The following is a 25,782-nucleotide window of genomic DNA, read 5'->3' as shown; positions in this document are numbered from 1 at the left end:
ACACATTTAAAAACCAAAAAATATCATCGCACACATAAGAGGCTGAAAAACCTACATGTAGACAAGTGATTAGGGAGTAAGAAGAAATCTGCTGAAGTGTTTTTCAAACAGCTGGAATTGCAAGATGAGAAGTTGGTTTCATAAGTCTGAAGCTGAAAATTACAAGGACAGATATATGAATGACGTCATATGGAGAAAGAACAAGAGACAAATTAAACAGAACGATAGAAATAAGATAAACCAGAACTATTACCATTCTGATAATCTGTATTTGCAGTTAATTTGATCAACATCGATGGGAGGCTGCATATTCGATTGGAGAAGCTGTACTGGAGGAAGTAGGGGAGACAAGAGATCTGGGATGATGATTGATAGAAAACTGAAATTCAGGGAGCATACTGCAAAGGTGGTGAAGGTAACCCAGAGGATTACTGCAATACTTTTATCTCTGCTGACCTGCAGAGTTAAAAGAGTTAGCATTCCATTGTATAAGACACTGATTAGACCACACTTGGACTATTATTCTCAAATTTGGTCCCCAGGATTTCAAGGGGATAAATTAACTGTGGAAAGGGTAGAGAGGCAGATAACAAAGATGGTTTCAGGACTGTACAATGTTAGTTATGAAGATCGGCTGAGGGAATGTGGACTGCAGAGTTTGGTGGATAGAAGAAGGAGAGGTGATATGATCGAGACTTTTAAACTGTTGAGAAGCAGTTACAGGGTTGACGCTGGGGAGTTCTTGTTCTTATTTCTCCTCACAACTTCCTTTCGTAACTTCCAAGGATGGCAGATGAGGAGTGGTTTCTTTGCGTGGATCATGGTTTGAACCGTGGATTGCATTGCCTGATAGAGTGGTGAGAGCAAGAACAGTAAATGAGTGGTATGATAGACTTTGTTTCCTAGGAAGGTCTTCCCACAATGAGTCTCTTGACTCCATGGAGGCCTGAATAATAATAATAATAATAATATCTTCCATTTATCTTCAGACCTTTCCCTTCCCAAATAAGAAGTTTGAATATTTATTCTAGGCATGCTGTGAATAATTTTTGAGATATTATGTCACCCTGTCTTATACCTCCATATATATATAGGATATAGTGGAATTATTGAATTGCACTTCATCAGTGTATATCATACTGGTGTAAATGATGCTGTACAATATCTACAAGGAAGGCAAGTATTAGGAACATTGGAAGTGAAAGAATCAGTGTATCAGGTGTTGATTTGGTTAGATGTTTGGGAAGGGATGATCATCGCCATATATTTTTAATTAATTTGCACAACAGCTAACTATGCCGTTGATCTATTTAATGAGTCTTGCAGTGGGTAAGGTTCCTGAGGAGTGGATAAAAAGGCAAAATAGTACCACTCAACAAGCACGGTTATAGCACGGAAGTTTCCAATTAAATTTCCAATTGGCAAAAATCACTTCCATGTCATAATTATGAAGCAGCGTTGCAACTTTGTAACATTCTTTATGTAAGGTAACATAACTGCTTTTTTGAAATCATGTTTATTTGAAGGATCTGTCAGACATATGAAGAATTTTTGCTAATTGTCTTCAGTTCATACTCATCAAAGAGCATGCTTCAAGCAACATAGCTCTTCATTCCTTGTTTTCTGGATTGCTGTAAACACTGTAATCTCAATTCTGTGGTTGTAAGCCAAGGTTAACAACCACAGAATTGAGATATGACATGCGTTATTCCACCTAATGTGACATCAACAATTAACATTGGTCCAATGCTTAGATATTAGTTAATACAATGTTTTTTTCTGGTCACTTTGTTAATATGTAATAGTTTTGAAATTCTGATAACATCTACTGTGTAACCCCTTCCCCCGTCTTTACATACAAGTTTTGTGGCCCTGATGACATAAATATGATGACTTACAAAACCAGCCAAGTTATAATGTTTATTTTGATAAACCTGTTTTATGTTTAAAAACATGTAGACCGGTATTTAAATGAAGATTTGCTAAACCACAGAAATATTCATGTTCACGTAACATTTTTAATGATATTTTATAATGACATATTTTTGATAATACTGTAAACCAGATGTTAGCTAGGCATCTATGAAAAAGTCGGAACACTAAATTAGCTGTATACAAGACAGTGTTCAAACCAGTTTTAACTTATGGATCTGAGAGCTGGGTCAGAAGTAAAACACTTGACCAGAGACTAGAGACCACCAAAAAATAAGAATCCTGAGAAAGATTAGAGGTGTGAACAGATGGCATCAATGGCAATATCATATTAAAAACGAGGATATTAGGAAAGAACTTGACATTGTTAGCATCCAGGAATGCATTAGCAGAGCTAATCTCAGGTGGTATGGTCATTTAAACAGAATGGGCGAGGGAAGATTGGCAAAACAAGTGTTCTCTGCCAGGTTGGCAGGAAAACGACCCAGAGGAAGACCAAGATATAGGTGGATTGATACGGTACAAAGTGCCTTAGACAACAGAAATATAAGATCTGATAATATTGGAGTCTTGACAAGTAACAGACTGATCTGGAGGAAAATTGTAGATAGGAAGTTAGTAATGATGTAAATTTTTCATGTATTACTATCACATCCTGTACACCCCTTGAGGGTACATGGCAGGAATTTGATGATGAACTCTCTCAGGCCAAACCTTTAAATTGTAATTCAAGCCCCCCCCCCCCCCCCAGTTGTTTCAAATGTGTCCTTCCTACTTCTACTTCATTCTACTCCACTCTCTACTTCTTTTTATTAATGATTGTCTACTAAAAATTAAACATAATGGTCTCCTTAAAAATATACTATTTTTATTAGATATGTGAAGAGCCAAAGGCTTCAATTCGCGACATATAACTTGTTTAAGTTAAGGGATATTACATCCCATATAGTTTCTTAGCCGAATAAGAAACTCAAAGAGTTTCATGCCGAATATAGTAGAAACTATATATAAAGTTCGGCGATTCCAAGCGTAAGCAAATACCTGGATACTGCAGCACTGATCCCAAAGGGTAGTGCAAGCTGGGGCAACTCATGGTAGAGGTGGAGCGAGCTCTGATCACTATTCTTGATATTTGCCCATAATGTGAACTTAGCTCCTAGGAACTGTATTTTTGTTCACATTATGAGAGAAGGTCACTACTCAGACCGGTTTCGACCTTTATTGAGGTCTCATCAGTGAGTAGCCAGACCTAGTTAATATCAAGTTTGTAGCAAACAGAACTTGTACCCCTACTACGAGTATTGCCGTGAGGTGCTCTAATAAATTATTAGATATGTGAAGAGCCAAAGGCTTCAATTCGGCGACATATAACTTGTTTAAGTTAAGGGATATTACATCCCATATAGTTTCTTAGCCGAATAAGAAACTCAAAGAGTTTCATGCCGAATATATCCCTTAACTTAAACAAGTTATATGTCGCCGAATTGAAGCCTTTGGCTCTTCACATATCTAATAATTTATTAGAGCACCTCACGGCAATACTCGTAGTAGGGGTACAAGTTCTGTTCGCTACAAACTTGATATTAATTAGGTCTGGCTACTCACTGATGAGACCTCAATAAAGGTCGAAACCGGTCTGGGTAGTGACCTTCTCTCATAATGTGAACAAAAATACAGTTCCTAGGAGCTAAGTTCACATTATGGGCAAATATCAAGAATAGTGATCGGAGCTCGCTCCACCTCTACCACGAGTTGCCCCAGCTTGCACTACCCTTTGGGATCAGTGCTGCAGTATCCAGGTATTTGCTTACGCTTGGAATTGCCGAACTTTATATATAGTTTCTACTATATTCGGCATGAAACTCTTTGAGTTTCTTATTCGGCTAAGAAACTATATGGGATGTAATATCCCTTAACTTAAACAAGTTATATATCGCCGAATTGAAGCCTTTGGCTCTTCACATATCTAATAATTTATTAGAGCACCTCACGGCAATACTCGTAGTAGGGGTACAAGTTCTGTTCGCTACAAACTTGATATTAACTAGGTCTGGCTACTCACTGATGAGACCTCAATAAAGGTCAAAACCGGTCTGGGTAGTGACCTTCTCTCATAATGTGAACAAAAATACAGTTTCTAGGAGCTAAGTTCACATTATGGGCAAATATCAAGAATAGTGATCGGAGCTCGTTCCACCTCTACCACGAGTTGCCCCAGCTTGCACTACCCTTTGGGATCAGTGCTGCAGTATTCAGGTATTTGCTTACGCTTGGAATCGCCGAACTTTATATATAGTTTCTACTATATTCGGCATGAAACTCTTTGAGTTTCTTATTCGGCTAAGAAACTATATGGGATGTAATATCCCTTAACTTAAACATACTATTTTTAGTTCATTCTAATAAATGGAAAGCTGGGTAATTAGTCTGGTCAGTGTTAAGTTTGGCAAAGCAACTGGGAGCCAATGGATTGGAAAAAATATGCTCAAAACTGAAAAACTCAAAGCTGGGCAAACCTGATACTTTGATTTTTGCTGGGATGGTTGGCCGAGTGGTTAGCATTATACACTATACAATAAACAGATTGCAGGTTCAAATCCTGCTCTGGGCATGGATGTCTGCGATTATCTTGAGGTGATAGATGAACTTCACTGCTTAGCGTGAGACCACCACTCCACTTACTGGAAGCCTGAATTGGCTTGAAAAAGTTCCATGTTTGTCTCTAGATATAAAATTTTATATTTTATATAGGCACTATATAAAAAGTAAATTTAATAAAAATACAAACAAAATTAATTCTTATCCCATTACAAAAACCTGCTGTGAGCAGGAGCCACATGAAAAAAATGAAATAAAAATGAGATACCTCCTATAAACAAAACAAAATGATATATTTTGTTGGCCACAGATTCTTCTATGGCAAACCGAAGGAAGGATTCAGGAGTAAATACAAAAAAAGCTGTCCAGAACTCAGACTTAATCGTTAGTGCAATTTTTTTTTTTTGACAATCCCCTCTTGTGTCCATGTTATTTGTTTGCTTAAGGCTCAGCCCGAGGATCAAGCATACCTCCCTACAACACAGAAAATTAAAATCAGTCTGTTTTAACTGAGATTTTTCCACCATGTATAACTCCTCCATTCCTAAATCTTTTATCTGTTTTTTTCTTTTTCAAAATTTCAGTATTTTAACCTTTTCTACTTAATAGTTCTCTAGGAGCAAGCTGTGATATACATTAACAGAGACTAAAACCAGAGGCATGCTGCTATTCTTTTATGAAGGCATAACATTAAACTACATACTTTGGTACATTTTTCTTTTTCATCAGACACTTTCTCTCTTATGTTGGACAAAGGCCTCCCTCAAAATCTGAGAACTTTTCAGACCACCCTCATATGTGAAAGACACTGATGTGGGAACAGAGGTGGATGAATTAGAGGTTCTTGGGTTATTGCAAAATCTCAATGCAAATACAGCTGTGGGATTAAATGGGATATCAGCTAGGTTTTGGTGAGAATGTGCAAGGGAACTGGCAATGACTTTGACTAAGCTGTTTAATTTAAGACTCAGGTGTGGTAAAGTGCCAAGGGAGTAGAAAGAGGGAAAAATTAATTCTTTGCATAAGAGAGGTTTTAAGACTATAGCAATTATAGACCAATCAGTATCTCACACGTGGTGGTAAAAGTACTATAAATAATTAGTAAAAAAGAGAATTCAAGTATGGGTAGATAAAAATATGATACTGTATGAGGTTCATTATGGCTTTGTGAAGGATTGGTCATGCTTCAGTAATTTACTAACTTTTTATAATAGAGTAACAACTGAGTTAGATAAAGGAAATGGCTACACGATGATTTTGCAAAGGTATTTGACACAATACCACGTGGAACACTGTTACGCAAATGAGAACAAATGGGGACGCATATGACACTGGTTAAGTGGATAAGAGGGTAGCTGCTGGAAAGATATCAAAAGTGGTATATGGAGGGGCAGAATTGAGGCGAAAACAGGTGACTAGTGGTTGCCACAAGGTTCAGTGCTGGAACCATTGCTGTTTAATTTGTACGTAAATGATATAGGAAATGAAATAATCTGAAAGGAAATGTTCAGTTGTTTGCTAATGATGCGAAATTAGGTAGAGTAATAGTTAATCAAGGCGATGTCGAGAGCTTGCAGGACGATTTAAATAGTTGGTCAGTATGGGCAAAAGTTAATGGATGTCAGTTTAATGTCCAGAAATGTAAAATAAAGTTATATAAAATAATAAAATAAAATGTAAATAAAGTTATGCATTTTGGGATAAATAAATTACAAGCTGTGTATCACACTGATGGCACTGTACTCCAGGAAATAGATGAAAGGGTGGTGGTAGAGAGTTTAAGTTTAGAGGATCTAATCTATTGCTAAGGTTGCTCATAAGATTACTTGGATAGTGAAAAACACATTAACAAGTAGAGATAAGTTGTGATTGCTCTTTATAAGGCTTTGATATGCCCACATCTGAATTACTGTGCTCAAATCTGGTCCCCTGGGTTTCTTGGAGATGAGGAAGCAGTGGCGAGGATGCAAAAGTGAGTGACCAAGATTGTGGATGGCCTTTGGAATGTTCCCTATGAGGATAGATTGAGGGTATGTGGATTGCAGAAGTTGGTTGATAGGAGAAAAAGAGATGATATGATAGAAATATTTAAGATGCTTAAAGGATTTTATAGGAGATGCAAGAGAAATGTTTCAGCACTTGGCTAGAGGGACCAGAAAAATTGATCATCCCTGGAGGTTGAATAAAGGTGTGGTCAGTAGGGGTGTGAGGACTAGATTTTTTGTTTGAAGAGTAGTGAATGATTGGAATGGGTTGCCAGAATTAATTGTGAGTGCTTTGTCTGTTAATGGTTTAAAGAGGTATGATAGATTGTGTGGATAAACTGGGTCTCCTGCACTGAGACTTCGACTCCATGGAGGTGCTCATATAATAATAATAATAATAAAGTTGAATTCTACACATAATTCCTTCTTCACAGCTTCCCTGTACTATGATTTTTTGTCCTAGGTAAACCTAGCAGGTTACTATATAAATTTGGCACATTACTTTTAACACAGGTTTGCAAGTATCATAATAATAGTATATTGTTTTTCATACCTGTATAAGGTGAAGAAAACTGTGAAAATTCTCTTGAATCTGGCATTACATCGAGTTCATCATCATCTGTGAACCCTGTTAGTGTATATAAAATAGTACCACATAAAGGGCGTGAAGGAATTGTTTTATAGCGAAAGGCAGGATTTTCCAATTCTTCTTCTTCATCTGCATTCAGCTCTTCTATTTCTACAATATCTTCAGGAATTTCATCTTCGTCTCCAACTTGTAATTCCCAATCTAAAGAAAAACATTAAACATAACTAAGTTGATTAAAATTAAGTAAAACTGGTAGAAAATCATGAGGACTGCCTAAGAATAAAGCCTTTACGCTATAATTTATGCAATTTATGTCTTTACCTTCTATATCAATCTCTGCAATCAATACAAAATATAAAATATCATTAATGCTGAATAAAATTAAACATTTATTGTCATTAACAAATAAATATACTTTTTTAAGTTTCAGGGCATTATTAACTACATCAATACATCCAGACCTTCTGCTATAATGAAACACCTATTCTGCTAACTTTATACTCATTTCCACCTCAATTCTTGAATAGGCTAATGATATTAAGTTTCTTCTCATATTTTAATTTTTAATATGATTATGCCCATAATTCCACCATCTGTTCATTTCCCTAATTTTTATCATAACTTGCACATCTGTAGTATCTAATCTTCAATTAAATGTTATTTTTAGCATTTGATAGAAGGATAAATACCACAGATACCGAACTTTCAAATATATAAGTTAAAATTGGTTTAAATACCATCTTGTATACCTAGCTTAGTTTTTTGGCTAATACAAGTTTTTGCTAATTCTTTTGTCTGGTCCCATATTTAATTCGCCATCTGAACTAAATATTATGAAATGTTTTACTTATTCTATAGCTTCTCCATAAAGAATATAAATTCATGTTTTCCCATGTTCCTACTTATTTTCAAAGTTATTATTATTATTATCAGAGATCTCCAGGGAGGTAGGGACTCACTGAGGCAATGAGTCCTCTAAATTTTAGATCCCTAACTACCATCACTCCAAGATCTCTGATTTCCTCTACTTCCAACAACATAATCCCCACCAAGAGTAAATTCTACATCCCATCTTTGTTCTCCAAATTTTAAAACCTTACATTTTGCAACACTGAACGTGTTCATCCACGTGTTCATTTACTCAATCTATTCAAGTCTTATAAATTAAAGATACCAAGAAATTATATACTTGGTTTAATTCATTATCCAAGTGTAAGAAAACAAAGTTTGCACCTAAAGTATCTTTCAAGACTGGGGCAACTTGTGGCAAAGGTGGTTTAACTTCTCATCACTTGCTTTCGTATCCTCACATCCTTGCAGACATGTATAATGCTACATCAAAGGAAGGATCACTGACCTTTTCAACCTTTATTGAAGTCTCATCAGTGGGAGCCAGATCCAGAGGTGGTGATACTAAGGTGGAAGTAATGGAGAAGTCATATTTTCCTATATGAGTTGCCAAAAGGTGTCACACATTATTAAAATACTCTGGATTAGAGATAGATAGTTGTTAAAAGTTTTTCACTTGGTTATATTATAAATTAAAGATATCAAGAAATTATATACTTGGTTTAATCCAAAGTTTGCACCTGAAAGATATTTCAGGCACAAACTTTGTTTGTTTATGGTATGTCGTGTTTGTGGATAGCTCCTGAACAGATAAGTGATATTTTGAGTAAAAATAGATGAATTTGCATAGTATTTACATAGTATTGTTTACTTTTAGTATTTTAAGAGTCTGGGTGATTTTTGTGTGTTTTTTGAGTATTTTAATAGTAAATTGACAGATACGATTATCTGTGCACATGGCTCCCATAAAGAGGAACACAAAGATGGTATCCAGGTCGCCGTATTTGTCTAAAATTCTTAACTTAAAGGATTTGATTCAGTGTACTGTTTGCGAAATGTATGCATTGAGGAGAGCGGTTGGAGTCTGGTTAAACAACGATAGTGGAGTGAACGTGTGCAAAAAGTGTCAAGAACGTGAGGATTTAAAGAGTGCTTCAGGTCGTGTCAGTGATATCGTTGATGAAATTGAGAATCTAGATAACAGTGATATTCGAGGTATGAATGGTGATATTTGCGAGGTAGTACCTGATAGCTGTGAGAGTGGCATTGAAAGTGAGAATGAAGGTAAAAATACAGAACGATTGAATGAATCACCGGAGAATAAAAACGATGACACTGACGTAATGAGTGAGATCGCTTTATTACGCGGAGCGACATAAGGTAAACTGGCAGCTGGAGCGTTGGCAAAAATGTTTACCAAGCGTACCGACTAATAATCGGCAAAAGTATGATAGAAAAAATAAGGGTATGATAGTGAGTGTAAACAAAATGAAAGAGCATGTGTTGTATGGAGATTCCTTAGTAAGAGGTGTGTTAGTTGAGAGTTTAACAAAATCGTACCAACCCAGTGCGAACGTTAAGAATGTAAGAGAGTCAATTAGAATGCAAAAGCAGCGGGTGAAAGAATTGATAGTGGTGGCAGGTACAAATGATTTGAAAGGAAACAAAAAGGCTATGAGTGAGGATGTGAAGGAATTGCTTGAGGCAGCAAAAGAGAAGAGTGAGAGAGTTAGGTTGGAGAGTCCATTGCCGCGGTATGACAGTGAAGTGTTTAAAAGGAAGGCCATAATTGCAAATGACTTTATGCGTGGGTTATGTATGGCGAGTGGTGTGGAATTTGTGGACGTGTGGAGTGAGTTCGATGGGCGAAAGGATCTATATAAGATGGATGGCTTGCATTTGAATGGATTTGGTGTAAGGAGACTTGAAAAAGTGTTGCTGAATGTAGTGAATGTGCAGAATCAGGAAAACTAGAGTTATTAAGGGGGGGGGGAGTACATATGCATATTTTAGGGAGACAGTTGGGTATGTGAATGTGTGTAATATGCCCAAGCGAGCAGGAAAGACCACAAATCAGAAAGAGATAGTTAGTATAAGGCATCAAAATAGCGATGGGACAAATCAGCGTCTGCAATTCATGTACACTAATGCCAAAAGTATTAGGAACAAGGAGGAGGAGTTTTTGGCCTTGGTTGGCACTTCCAGACCACAGGTTATTGGCATTAGTGAAACATGGCTGACAGAAGACGACACAGCTAGTGGGGTTGAATGTGAGGGGTATGGTGTGTTCAGGAGAGACAGGGAGAATAAAATGGGGGGGGGGGGGAGTATTATTGATGATAGCTGATGAGCTACAGCCAAGAAGAATAGAAGTGGAACTGCAGGATAGAGAAACGAGCACATTTGAGGCTATTTGGTGTGAGATTGAAACTAGCAGAACAAAATATACAGTTGGGAGCTGCTATAGACCAGGTGATGGAATAGATAGTGGAGATAGTATGCATAAGCAAATAGAAGAAATGAGTGGAAGGAGGGTAATTATTATGGGAGATTTCAACTATGGAAACATTGATTGCAAGGAGGAGAGGACACATGGGAGGAAGGAATTGGATTTTATGTGGTTATTAAGGGATAACTATCTGCGACAGCATGTAATGGAAAATACTAGGGGTCAGAGAGTGCGTGACCTGGTAATTGCATATGAGAATTTGGCTAACGAATATGACCACATTGCCACCAATTGGTGAGAGTGATCATAGGATCTTGACTTGGGAGGTGGCAAAAGGTGTGGAATTTACAATTAAGACCGGATACATGTGGAATTATCGGGCTGGTAAGTATGACAAGCTTAGGAGATTGATTGGTTCAGTGCCATGGCATGTACAACTGCAAGGACTAGAAGTTGATAGTGCATGGGAGGCAGTTAAGAAGTGTTTGCATGAAGCAATGGCTGACTGTATACCTAGAGTCTGAATAATAAATCAAGTAGGGGTTAAATGGATGAATAACAACATTAAGCTTGAGCTGCAAAAAAAAGAAACAACTATGGAGGGAATTTAAGGAGAAAGGTGACCGACAGGCACATGAACGGGTTGGTGAGATGGATAGGCGGTTGTTGATGGAGAGATACCAGAGAGTGGTTTATTCAGGAGTAGACCACAGAATGAGCACACCACTACTCGCAGGGTTCTGTTCTTGGACCACTACTTTTCAATTTGTTCATTAACGATAAAGGAAAGGATCTGAGAGGAAGTGTTCACTTGTTTGCTGATGATGCAAAGTTGGGTAGAGCAATTGTGAGTGCACAGGATGTCAAAATTTTGCAGGATGATTTGGATAGTTTGGAGGACAGGGCTAGGGAAAATGGATGTCAATTTAATGTGGCAAAGTGTAAGGTTCTGCATTTTGGAGTGAAAAGATTAGCAGCAGTATATCATATTGGTGGAACCGTACTCCAGGAGATTGATGAGGCGAGGGATTTGGGAGTGTTGGTGGATAGGGAATTGAAGTTTAGGGGGCACATTGCAAAAATGGCTAAATCAGCTCATCAAATCACTTGGGTGCTGAAAAATACTTTAACAAGCAGAGACAAACAAGTTATTGTTCCACTATATCGAGCCTTGATAAGACTCCATGTTGACTACTGTGCCCAGACCTGAGTGCCAGGGTTTCTTCATAATAGGGAGGAGGTGGAGAGGATCCAGAGGCGAGTGACCAAGATGATAGCAGGTCTATGGAATGAACCTTATGAGAACAGGTTGAAGATTTGTGGGTTGCAGAAACTGGTTGATAGGCAGAAAAGGGGTGATATGATTGAGACATTCAAATTACTTAAGGGTTTATATAAGATTAATTCAGAAGATATTTTTCAGAACAGGACTGGTGGTGGGAGGACCAGGGGCCATACATGGAAGCTGGGCAAGAATGTGGTTAGCAGGGGGTGTTAGAGCTAGGTTTTTTACTTGAAGAGTGGTGAATGAGTGGAATAAGCTGCCAGAGTCTGTTGTGGGTACTATGACCGTGAATGAGTTCAAGGCGAGGTATAATAGATACTGTGTGAATGTCGAATAGTTGTTCTTGACATGATTTTACTTGGAGAGTGGTGAATGAGTGGAATAAACTGCCAGAGTCTGTTGTGGGTACTATGACCGTGAATGCGTTCAAGGCGAGGTATGATAGATACTGTGTGAATGTCGAATAGTTGTTCTTGACATGATGTTAGGGTCTCCCTCGATGAGTCTGTCGACTCCTTGGAGTTACCCAAAATAATAATAATAATAATAATATTAGGATTATGGATTAAACCAAGTATATAATTTCTTAGTATCTTTAATTTATAATATAAACAAGTGAAAAACTTTCAAGAACTATTCAAGTCTTCTTTCCTCTACAACATCGATTCTACTCATAGTTCTTCCTGACACTTTGCATCATTTGCAAACAACTGAATATCCCCATTCAAATCTTCCCAATATCATTAACATACAGCTTAGACAGCAATGGCTCTAAAACAGATCCATGAGGCACGCCACTTGCTGATACCTATCAGATAGTCAATCTCCAATCCAATGTACTAGTCTAATATCCAACCCCATGCACTCTAATTTGACTATCAACTAATCATGTAGTAATCTATCAAAAGCCTTTGCAAAATCTAAGTACGAGGGAGGTCTGAAAAGTTCTCTGCCTAACAATGAAAAAACAAATTTATAATTTCAAAATTATTTTTATTTTTCAACTTAATCTCCCTGAAGACTAATACATTTATTCCAGCGATGCTCCAGCATCATTATCCTGTCCCTGTAGTGGTTCTAAGATCTGCAAAATACCCCTCTATTGATGCAACCACCTTTTGATTTGAAGATAAACAGTGACCAGCAAGGAAGATTTTTAGTTTTGAGAAGAGATAGAAGTCAAAAGGAGCCAAATCTGGGGAACAGGGTGGATGTTCCAACAATTCATAGCACAGATACCTTAATTTTCTATTGCCAAAACACCTTTGTGGGCAGGTGCATTGTCCTGATCAAAGATGATCTTTTTCTTCTGCAAACCAGGTATTTTCTCACAAATTTTTTCGTCTAGTCTGGTTAAAAGATTGGAATAATATTCCCCAGTTATTGTTTTACCCTTTTCAAGATAATTAATAAACAAAATGCCAATGCCATGACCTTTCCTGTTGATGGAAGCGAATTTGTCTTCTTTGGTGCTGAACAACTGGCTTCTATCCACTGTTTTGACTGCTGTTTGGATTCTGGTGTGTGATGGTGAATCCAAGTCTCATCCATAGTAATAAATCGATGCACAAAATCAGTTTTATTCTTGTTAAAACACTCCGAGCACTGTTGATAGATTTCATGCAAGTGCATTTTTGATTTGCTGTGAGCAAGTGTGGCACCCATCTTGCACAAAGCTGTTTCATTTGCAATTCTTCATGCAAAATATATCGTACACGTTCTTTTGAAATGCCTATAGTCTCAGCAATTTCACGCACTTTGACTCGCTGGTCATTCAATACCATATCATGCACTTGATCAATGATTTCTGGTGTTGTTACACTTTTTGGAAGTCCTTCACATGGATCATCTTCAAGACTGGTACTGGTACGGCCACGTTTAAACTCGGCAGCCCATTTCTTAATTGTCGAAAACGAAGGAGAAGAGTGCCCATAAACTTTTATGAACTTCAAAAGAATTTCTTTTGCCGTTAAACCTTCTTTTACAAAGAATTTTATAACCACACGATTCTCAATTTTATCCATTTAACGAGTACAGACTACACTTTTGCTTCAGACAGCTGTATAAAAGAAACTATTCGATAGAATGACTTGCAATTTCACATGGATGCTTATGCAGATGTTCCAACTTAGAAAAAAAAAAAAAATCTTGCTTATCATGTTGCCATCTATGGTCGATGCCAAGAACTTTTCTGACCATGGAGATGGATACAATGTATCACTATATTTTTTGGAACAACTGATGCAAACTGTAAAGTGGCTTTAATGAAGAGACTCTACTTTGATACTTTATTTATATACTAGTAAAAAAAACTGTTTTTTCTCTAGTAAAGAATTGGTGATTTGTACTTATAATAAAATTGCCTGAGGTAAGAATATTTATACTCCAGTGAAACAGTGAGGATGACTAACAATATATGCTAAATAAGGAAACACTACATAAGTCCATGAAAATATGTTGTGAATAATAAAATGTTCAGCATGGTAGACAGATTATGTACTTGTAAAACAAACCAATAACAGAATAAGTCAGCATGAAATTAAATTTATCTTGTAAAGATAAAGGAGATCTCTAAAGTATAGTTTTAATATATTAATTTCATTATATTCATCACATACCGTATTTTCCGGTGTATAAGACGCACCCAAGAAATTTAATACAATTTTCTGGAAAAAAACCTAAACCAAAACAACACTCACAGGCTACTTTGACTGCATGTGTACGAATCATTTTTGTGGAAATGGCAATGCCGTTTTGCCGATTTTCTTGCACCCATTTGATAACTTCGGTCTCTAGTTCTGGCCACTTCGCAATTTTTCCACGTTCCACGTGCTTTTCATTATGCAAATTGTACAAAATCTCCTTCTGACCACGCCAAGTTCTAATCATTTTTTCTGTAGGCGGAGGTCCAAAATGTCTTTCAGCTTAATTTTCTCGTGTTCTTCCGCATATTTTACAACCTGCAATTTGTAACTTGAAGTATATGAATGTCACCTGCTTTTTTCCATCACTAAAATCTATGGGGAAATATCAAACTGAACACAAAATATCTCAACATGTCAACTCAATACTGATAAACATCGGTAACTGATTACTCAGATAAGATATTATGAAACTTGAATAGGGACTCCCCGTTCTTCTTAACCAATGATGCACTAGAAGTCACGTGAAGGTCACGCATCGATTTGATTGCACCATTAACCGCCTACAAAGATCTTGGAACATAAAAGGGAGTGCGTATGACTTTGAAAAGAGGAAACAATCTTTACCTTCATTATATAAGACGCACCCCATTTTTAAGATGAATTTTTAAGGTAAAAAAGTGCATCTTATACACCGGAAAATACGGTATATAGTTTATAATTTCATGAAATATATATACACTTTTTTTGTTTGTTTGGTCATGAGCCAATCATTTCCTGGATTCTGAAAACTTAATAAAGTTAATCCATTGCACCAAATGGATGGAACTCTTGTACGTTTACTTAACACTCGGTGTCAAAACAATCTTTTGAAAGAGAGATCAACAAATTGGCACAGTCTCTTTACAGAGTGATATTAACACAGCTAACAGAATTTTTAACATAAATATCACAGCTGACATGATTATTAACACACCTAAGTTTCTTCATCCACTAAAGAAGTAGCATTAAGCTCCATGTTACATGCACAGTCAATAGTTCTTTAGCAAAATGAACACTGATTTAGATGAAAAACCTCTTCTGCATATGTCACCTGCAAAACATTCATATTCAGTAGGGTTATTCTTTCACACTCATTCTTTCTTTTACTTGCAGCATAAGGAGAGAATTCTTTTGAGCTTTCTTTAGCTTTATGGAGTAGGTTTCTTTTTCAGATTCAGACATAGTTTTCTGTATAATAGCTGTAACTCTTCTGGCCTGCAACTTATAATTTTCATAACTGACATCATCCTAATCCATCATCCAAATCTTTTTCTTAAGAATCTCTTGAATTCTTCCTTCATCGATGTATTTTTTTAATACCTTACATGCACTGTTGATATCCTTCCTATCTAGCAATCATGGGATAGACTGCAGTATGCTCCTGAGTTGGTAATAATTTTCTACTTTCCAGTTCATCATATAACCTTTTCTGAATGCAACATCCATATACTAGCCACTTTCCAGGTCAGTACAGTATGATCACTGTCACCAACCAGAGATAGTACAGTCACATCTACAAGTGAATACTGTATCCTTTACACACTCCATAGCAGTTAGTATATGTGCCTCGGATGGCCAGTTCTCACTTGTCTAGAATCTGTGGTCACAAGATATTTACTAAGACAACTCTTGGTTCCTGACATTTGTGTATACACATAAGCTACCTACAAAATTTTTGTATAGTCTCCTCTGCAGCCTGTATGTCCAAATTGCACAGTTATGCAGACATTCTTTCACATAATTAATAAGTATGAACTGGATAAATACACATTTACTCTTTCATCATAATTACTTCCATGATTAAGCACATTTGTATCAACATAGTCGCACGAGTTAGTCACTCTTTCACGTACTTCTTACCATTCCCCACATCATCATCTAGTTTCCTTGACTCTCCATATTAGGTTTTCATCATCACCATCATCATGCGTATCAAGGATTTAGGCCTAGCATGGCATGTTCCGGCCTTAGAAGTCATCGTTGAATCGTTTAAGAGGACGTCTTAGTTTTCTTTTTCCTAATGGCTTGTACTTTAAGGCTTGATTTGGTAATCTTTCTGTTTTCATTCTTTGAACGTGTTCCATCCATTTATGTTTATATTTTTAAATTTTTTCTATTACTGGTTCTTGATTTAATTCTTTCATAATATCTTTGTTTCTTTTGTGATCAAATAGGGTATACTTTGCAGTTTTTCTCATAAACTTCATTTCTGCTGTTGTTAATCTTTGTTTGTCTTTTTGTTTTATTGTCCAGATTTTGCTTCCATACATTAAGACTGGTAGGGCTAATGTATTGTATACTTTTAGCCTGGTTTGTTTTTGAACTAGGTTTGGTTTAAATATAGAGTTAATTACACCTGTTATTTTTAAATATTTTGCAATTTTTACGTTTATATCTTTTTCATTTTCATGTGATCATACATCCTAGGTAGTTAAATGAATTCACCTGTTCTAAGATCTTGTTATCTATTATTATTTTAGTTCTTGCTGGATCTTGTCCTTTAAAGGCCATAGTTTTTTATTTTTCTGTTGATATCATCATACCATAATCTTTGGCTTAGCTCACCTGCTGCTTAGCTTCCTCCATTCCGTGTTCCTCTAAACACCTCTTGCCTTTTCTTTTGTAATTTGTGCAGTATCATTCTGTCTAATAAGTTGTTTTAATCTTGAGATTTCAAAAGTTAATTTATCTTCAATATCCTCCTGTTTGTTTTTAGTGAGACGAGCCTTCCTGTTCAACTTCACTATTCACGTTAGTGTTTCTTTTTGTTACTGTTCTATTCCTGTGCATTTTTGGAGCAATTTGCATTACTACTTGAATACAGTATTCAACAAACATGTAATAAAGTACATCAAATACAATAAACTACAAAAATCAGAAGTAATTATACCAGAAAACATAAATTATTCTAAAAAAAATCACAACAAAATAAAAACTATGTATTTTATGAGTGTTAAATAACATGATTTCACATAATATAGCCTTGAACAAAGACAGTTCTTGATTTTTTTTTAGTGCTCATTTTTTAAATTTGTTACAGTTTAGCAAAAGAAGCTTTAAGACTTGACTTGAATAACTCTAAATCTGATATCTGGTTTAAAGCTGCTTTTCTTCTTAATATGATCCAAATTTTAATACTATTTTTATGTAAATTTCACCCTCAAAAAGGTTGTAAACGTATCTCACATTTGGTATTTTCGATAGGTTAAGGATTAGATAACATGGTTTCCCAGCTCTTGAGACTAAAGATAGAACTTCTTCAAACATTTCTGGCCTCCAATAAGTAGAGATCTCACAGAAAACAATAACGAAAATTGCCTAATGCCTAAAGACTTTTCCAAGCATCCTTGTAAAAGTGGGATTTTTATTTTATTATTATTATTATTTGACACCTCCAGGGAATCCAAAGAACTCATCAAGGGAGCGCACCTACTCTACAACTCTCCATCTGCACCACTCAACCTCATCATCTACACCAACGCAATCCTGTCCACCACTAGTATTTTCACAGACAAACATCTATGCCCACGGCAGGATTTGAACCAGCAGCCTTTTGTCTGGAGAGCGGATACGCTAACCACTCGGTCAACCAGGCCGGCAAACCTACAGTCTGCCATTTGGAAAGGGAGTATTCTGTCCACTTGGCCAACCAGGCTAATCCTAATTGCTGACTAGAAATATATATATATATATATATACACACTCGGGTCTCTTTTTATGCGGTGCATAACTTCAAAACTTATGTATAATACCTCCACAGATACGAGACCTTTCGACACTTCTGCACATGTCAAAAGAAGGAGAATCCATTCCAATAGGGTAATCCAGTGTTTCCCAAACTTTTCCTACGAAGGAACACTTCACAAATCTTGAAACTTTCATGGAACACCTTGGTTATTTTGTAATGTATTAATTAATAATTAATTACTAATTATATGAAGAGCCAAAGGCTTCAATTCGGCGACATGAACTTATTTAAGTTAAGGGATATTACATCCCATATCATTTCATAGCTGAATAAGAAACTCAAAGAGTTTCATGCTGAATATAGAAACTATATAAAGTTCGGCGAGTCCAAGCATAAGAAAATACCTGGATAGTGCAACACCTAACCCATTTGGTAGTGCAACACTGAGGCAACTCATAGTATAGGTGGAGCAAGCTCCGATCACTATTCTTGGTATTTACCCATAATGTGAAACCACCCTTATTATTTGGCTATGAAACGGTATGGGATGTAATATCCCTTAACTTAAATAAGTTCATGTCGCCGAATTGAAGCCTTTGGCTCTTCATATAATTAGTAATTTATTAGGACACCTTCTTGGCAATTCTTATAGTAGGGTATATGTAAGTTCTGTTTGCTACAAACTTGGTATTATTTAGGTCTATCTACTCACTGATGAGACCTCAATAAAGGTTGAAACCGGTCTGGGTAGTGACCTTCTCTTATAATGTAGAACAGTAATACAGCTCCTAGGAGCTGGGTTTCACATTATGGGTAAATACTTAGAATAGTGATCGGAGCTTGCTCCACCCTTACTATGAGTTGCCTCAGTGTTGCACTATCCAGGTATTTGCTTATGCTTGGACTCACCGAACTTTATATAGTTTCTATATTCGGCTATGAAACGATATGGGATGTAATATCCCGTAACTTAAATAATAATTAATTGTTAATTTAGCTGATTTTTTATTATTAAATAATAATTGATTATTAATTAATAATTACCGTATTTGCAGGCATATAGGATGCACCCCCTTTTTTGTACACATTTTTCAGGAAAAAAACTTTATCACGGAATATTATAATGAATTTACAGTATTTCAAATATAAAGTAATAAGTAGGTCTACTTTCAACAAATACCTAATCTAACTAGGAAAGAGTACCCACCTTTTAATCGTCAAAACCCAGAAATTCATCTCTAGAGCTAAATGAAGAGACACCAGAAATCTCTTCTAAATCAGAATCTGAGGCCTCATAAACAAATTGTCCTCTGTACCATCCAGTGCATTACTAATTCCACACTTCTTAAATGATTTAATCACTGTCTCAGTTTTTACAGCCATGAGGTTTTGACCCACTCACAAACTTCATTGATTTTTCAATCACAGTATGAATTGATATTGCCAAATTTCTGCTATGTAATTTAGCGTGTGAGAGTTGCTTTCAAGTTGCGGTGGTTATCCATGTTAGTAACATGGAGAAAAAAGAGAGAAAACGTATTTCGGTAGAAGAAAAGATGGCAATTCTGCGAAGTGTAGATTGGCATGCCAGAACACATGTGCATTTAATAAAAGATCTTGGACTCTCTGTGTCCACTTTGAACACGATAGTAAAAAACAGGTCAAGCATTGAATTCAATGCAAACAATATGGCGCTATGTCAAAAAAAAAAAAAAAAAAAAAAAAAAAAGCAAAAACAATCAACAATTAAAGATTTTTTTAAATAGATACATGTAAGTAATTGTAAATTCAATTATTTTCAGTTATTAAATTTCAACGTTTTTTTTAATGTTTTTTTACGTTTCCTGCTATTCACACTTTTTTCCATCAGTCCCCTGAAAAGCGTAAAAAAGGGGTTTTACTGTATAAATTTGCTACTTATAACTACATGTGCGATACAGGCAGACACAAATTTAACAAAGATAAAATTTGATTTCTAAGTTGCACGTCGAAAATATATGAAAAGATAAAGGGTTACTACAGTTTATAGACCGTCTTATATTGAAACTGCGTTGTATAAGCACCGCGTTCAACAAGGGTTACTACAAAATATTAAAATTTAGTGGAATAAATAAACCATAAAGAGAAATAATTAAACAGCACATTCAAACATTCCAATATTTGGTCTCCCTGTTACAGAATCATCTTCAGGAACGCTATATTAAAATCATAATAACACACACAAACACAAAACAATAAGTGGAAGAAATTAGACTAATTAAAGCCTAAAGTTCTATGAGGGGTGTTCTCCATGGGTGCTGTTGGGCAGGAAGCATAAATTTTCCAAATCTTAGGAAGTTTAACACAATTTAACACAGATATTAATAACAATTTAACACAGATTAGGTTGTTTTTTTAAATCCATTATTGATTCTAAAAATAGTCTTTCAAGTCTGTATTTGCTGTGATGAAGCATAATAGTTTTATTCCATTTGATCCTGTGCAATGTATCCAAAGCATGGTCAGCTGGACCTGAGTGACCATAGTTGTGGCAGCAGATGTATTTTCTTGTGTTCATCTAGGCAGATCTCCCAGTGTGACAATATTATGATAAGTTGCAAGAACAAGGAACCTCGTAAACACCTGGAACAGACAGGGGGAGGAAATGGATCCTTAGGAGAGTGGAGAAGAGAAGCCAGCTTCCAAGTAACCAGTATGGATGGCAAAATTAAAGCGATCAATACAGAGATTGTATTTCTTTAAAGTTATTCTGGATACAGGGATTAGTAACGGCATTACTGTAGTCTATATTATTATTATTACGAGCGATTCCAGGGAGTCCTTAGACTCATCGAGGGAGCTCTAAATATCATGTCCACACAACTATACGACATTCTCACAGTATCTCAGTATCTATCATACCTTGCCTTGAACTCACTCACCGTCATAGCACCCGCAACAGACTCTGGCAGCTTATTCCACTCATTTACCACTCTAAAAGTAAAGAACCCAGCTCTAACACCCCTGCTAACCACACTCTTGCCCAGCTTCCATAGGTGTCCCCTAGTTCTCCCACCACCAGTCCTGATCTCAAAAATATCTTCTGAATTTATCTTATAGAAACCCTTTAGCAATTTGAATGTCTCAATCATATCTCCCCTTTTCCGCCTATCAACTAATTTCTGCAACCCACAAATCTTCAACCTGTTCTCATATGGTTCATTCCATAGACCCGCTATCATCATAGTCACTCGCCTCTGGATCCTCTCCACCTCCTCCCCATCAAGAAGGAACCTAGGTGACCAAATCTGGGCACAGTAGTCGAGATGAGGTCTTATCACGGCTCGGTACAGAGGTACAATAACTTGCTTGTCTCTGCTCGTCAAGGTATTTTTCAACAACCAAGTGAGTTGATGAGCTGATTTAGCTACTTTTGCAATGTGCCCCCCTAAACTTCATCTCCCTCTCCACCAACACTCCCAAGTCCCTGGCCTCATCAATCTCCTGGAGTACAGTTCCACCAATGTGGTATACTGCTGCTAATCTTTTCACCCCAAAATGCATAACCTCATATGTTGAGAAGGATATGAGGAGATGGGAGAGACAGATAATTTGTAAATTTTTTTTGTCGTTGCAGTCATTTGACAGAAATGTTTGGCTAATATAGGCAAGTTCAACTGTAGGGGAAGCCTGAGTAGAATAGAGGGTGGAGACTCTGTTGACAAGGGTTTTGATGACACTATATTGTTGAGAAGGAAGGGGGGGAATGATGGGAAAGTTTGTGTATGCAACTACCAGTGCGAGTAGGTTTTCTGTAAATTAAAAAAGAAAAAGTGCCATTGGGCAGACATGCAATTTATTATTTTCTTTTTCTATAGTGGGATTCTGGGGTGCTGGCTGTTGAGGTGGAGGAGGAAATAGACTAATGTGTCTGAGCCATGTGGCCAAAAAGAGGGTTTAAGAATAGCTGTATCAAGACCATGTTTTTCAAAATGTTTCACATAGAAATTGGCTAGAGGAGGGGAAAAGCCCATGGGAGTGCCTTCCATCTGTTTAAATAATGTGTCCTTCCAAGAGAAGTAATCAGTATGGATGGCAAAATTAAAGAGATCAATAATGCTGGTGAAGGAGGAGATATTTATTTTAGTAAATTTAGTATCAGAAAGGGGATATCTGTAAATAAGGAGGTGACATCAAAGCTCACCATGATATCATTATTGTTTAAAACTAAATTTTGGATTAAAGATTTCAAACGCATGGCATTTTTTATATAAGATGAAGTGTGGCCAGTAAGTGGAATAGAATATTTAGCTAACTGTTTGGCTAATTCAAGGAGAGTTAGTAGCATCTACTATGGAACAGAGATATTTATTAGATTTATGAATTTTAGGCAATCCATATATTGGTGGTGGTGGGAGGGAGGCTGAAAGGTTTAGTTTTTTTTAACAACTTCAGGAGGCCATGTGAATTTTTTGAAGCCTTTTTAAAATTTTTTCTGGACTTGGTGGGATCATAATCTAGTGGTTTATAAGTAATGTGATCTATGAGCAGCACATTCATTTTTTAGTTATAATCGCTGGACATGAGGACAACAGTAGCATTATCTTTGTCAGCTCTAATAATGAGTTTGATATGAGTATAAAGCAGCACCCAAGTCTTTTAAAAATATACGTTTACCAATTCTAAGGATACATGTTAATGGGTGTGAATTAATGTTTCTAAGTACAAGGTTATGCATTTTAGGCTGAGGATATTGCAAGCAGAGTATTAATATAATACCCTGTTTACAAAGTAGAGTATTATATTAATGAGAATTTGCTGCAAGTAGTCAATGAAACCAGAGATGTGAACAGAGAATTATGATGAATTAAAGTTTAGGAGTAATATTGCTAAGTCAGAAAAGACATCACATCAGATAGCTGCAATGTTGAAGACAACAGTAATTTGTCTTACTTTACAAGGCTTTGATAAAACCCCATCTAGACTACTGTGTGCAGGTGTGGTCACTTGGTTTCCAAAGATATGGAGAGATTGTTGAAAAGATTCAATGGTGATAGCTAGTTTATGGAATGGTGCATATGAGAACAGACAGAAGAGAGGAGATATAACAGTGTAACGATCCACTATTGAATTCATATAAGCTTCTTAAATATATGATAGGAAAGCAGAAAGCACATTGAAAAGAGAAAACGGAATTAGCTAATACACTAACATTAATTCTTCGACTTATCATGTTCCCAACAGAACATATAAAAAAATTATATAAACGAACGGCAATGATCTAATATGTAGTTACATGTCATGGTGACAGAAACCAAACCTGAGCATCTGCGAAAGCAAACAGCCTGACTATTGGTCCCTAGTGACCATGTGAATATTGAAGCAGTAAATATAAAACACACATGAAAAATGTCTTAATCAAAAGAAGAAAAGCAGGGAGAGAGGAGACAAGACACATACAAATGTGATGAAAAAAAAAAAAAAAAAAAGGAGGCAGAGAATAAAGACAGAATGATTGAAACTATGTATGTTGCTACTGAGCTAACTGGCAAACTGTCTTGATGAATGCTGCCTGAAGTAGCTAAATGAGTACTACAATGTAAAGAAGACATTCTCAGAACAATTCCTTTAATAGTTTCAAAATTTCCTTTGATTTAGTTCTGGTGGGAGCATCTTGCTAGCAGTAACTTCTGAGAAAACATTTCAAATATACAAGGAACTCTCTAGCCAGTGAATGAGTTAACTTTTTCTCATAATAAGCAAGCTGATATAACTGAAAAAATGAACCTGTATGTCTTTCTTAAGAAGGGGAAGACATTCTTCTTTTCCATGTGTATGTGAAGAGCATATTTTGTGGAACTAAAACTTTTGGTGATGGTATAAACTGTGTCGGACAGAAACTATTGTTGTAATAAGTAATTAATCTCACTTGGATGTAAATGTCACATGACAATTGGGAATAACTGGAGAGTTTTACAAAGTAAGGAATTCTGGTTCTTTAAGACATAATGTAAATGAAGTATGATAGGTATATGCATAAAAACTGTTATGTTATGACCTGAACACCAAAATAAACATTGACATGTAAGAATAAGGAAGTCATTCTGCAGTTTTTTTTTTTTTTTTTTTTTTTTTTTTAACAAGGCTTTGATAACACCTCACATGGAAGAATTATTGCACACAGATCTGGTCTCCTAGTTTCCAATGATGCAAGGATAATGTTTGTCGGCTGCAGACACTAGAAAGCAGGAGAAAGAGGATCAACTTGACAGAAACCTACAAACTTCTGAAAGCGTCATACAAGATACCAGTACATCGAATTTTTAATTATATGGAGGGTGTGTGGGGGAGGGGGGAGTAGGATGAGAGAGCATACACAGAATTTAAGAATGAATGCAGCCAAGAAAGGGATGATAGTTAGATTTTTCTCTCATGGAGCAGTGCATGATTGGAATGCACTGTAGAGATGATAAATGCAGCTAGTGTGAATGAATTCAAGAAAAAGTATGACAACTGGTGTGGGTGATATGTGACCTTCCTTGATGAGTAACATGATAGGTATACAGGCATGAATGACACAACAGGGCCCCTCACTTGTTGAATCCTTGCACTACCTGGGGATGGTATATTACTTATAATAACAATAATAAATCCATCCTGATATTTTGACATCAGGGGATAGTATATAATCCATAATCATACTATACTGCTGAACTAATCTACCACGGTTCACTCCATTTTTTAAAACACACTTGTCTTACCTGCAAAACTAGTATAATCAACATGCCACACAAATTCTCCTTCATCAACGTATTCCTCTTCACTACTATCAGAAGGAGGAGGATAACTAAAAATGTGAGGAGGATCCTCTTCATGAAAGGAAACACTTTTTTTCATAGCAGAGACCTAGAACATAAGTAAATCAATATTTTTATTACAATATACATAAGAATTTCCAAGAAACTTGTTTTCTGTAGGATATCTGTACTGAAATTCAGATATCCCACAAATTAAAAATATAAAAATGAATTAATGTTAAGAAATCAGTAATGCAGTACTGTTTTTAGAAAAATAGTTATTTAAATGTTTATTTTTGCATGTTGCGGGCAAGATATTTTGAGGTGTTATTTTTATCTTTGGGTATGGAAATCTTGCTCAAATAAAAAAATATTTATTTAAATTAGTTGTTAGAGGTTAAATATGATTGCTACATTATATTTAACATTGTGATTAGTCGATGAATTTAGAGATTGTGCAAAATTGGTGATCATCTGTTTTATTGTGTTTTTCCCTTAGAAAATTAGTGTTTTATATTATATTAGTGTAGATTTTCATGCCTTTAGTGTTTCATAACATATTTTTTATTAAGATTTGCAGTATTAAATATAGTTTAAAATGGCACCAAAAACATAATGCTAAGGAGGTTATTAAAAATAAATGAATTAACTTTCAAAATAGCGAAATTAAAGCAGATTATCACAGAGAGAGCGAGAGACGATGTGGGAATTACAGAAAGTCGAGAGGCATTTAAATGAACATAGGGAGGAAAAGAAAATTAAGCAGCAAAACAAACAACAACAAAGCAGAGAATCAGGTAAGTCAGTAAGTAACAAAAATTGGGTAAGTAACGATGTTTGCAAAATGAAAGACATTATTTGGTATGGCGATTTTGTCATAAAATATGCTGTTGATGAGTGGGTTATGACTTTGAATTTTCTAGGAGCAAAAATTAAAAATATATCCC

The 25,782-nt window shown here is 36.0% G+C and overlaps 1 protein-coding gene across 1 annotated transcript in view; it reads right to left on the bottom strand.

Annotated features, from left to right (window-relative positions):
* LOC150102960 (uncharacterized) overlaps positions 1–25,782 on the bottom strand; it is a 353,745-nt gene that overhangs the window by 21,410 nt on the left and 306,553 nt on the right. Inside the window, exons 12-13 of the mRNA XM_090398023.1 lie at positions 24,800–24,944; positions 7,069–7,305 (exon numbers count right to left, since the gene is read on the bottom strand). Coding sequence (XP_090254149.1) covers positions 7,069–7,305; positions 24,800–24,944 — 382 coding nt within the window. The remainder of the gene's footprint in view (positions 1–7,068; positions 7,306–24,799; positions 24,945–25,782) is intronic.

The sequence above is a fragment of the Typopeltis vanoorti genome, chromosome 9 (assembly GCF_054136105.1).
Source record: "Typopeltis vanoorti isolate ZY-2024b chromosome 9, IOZ_Tvanoo_1.0, whole genome shotgun sequence".
Classification (NCBI taxonomy): Eukaryota; Metazoa; Arthropoda; class Arachnida; order Uropygi; family Thelyphonidae; genus Typopeltis; species Typopeltis vanoorti.
The sequence above is the reverse complement of the archived record's forward strand: the minus strand, read 5'-3'. Positions and strand labels throughout refer to the sequence as shown.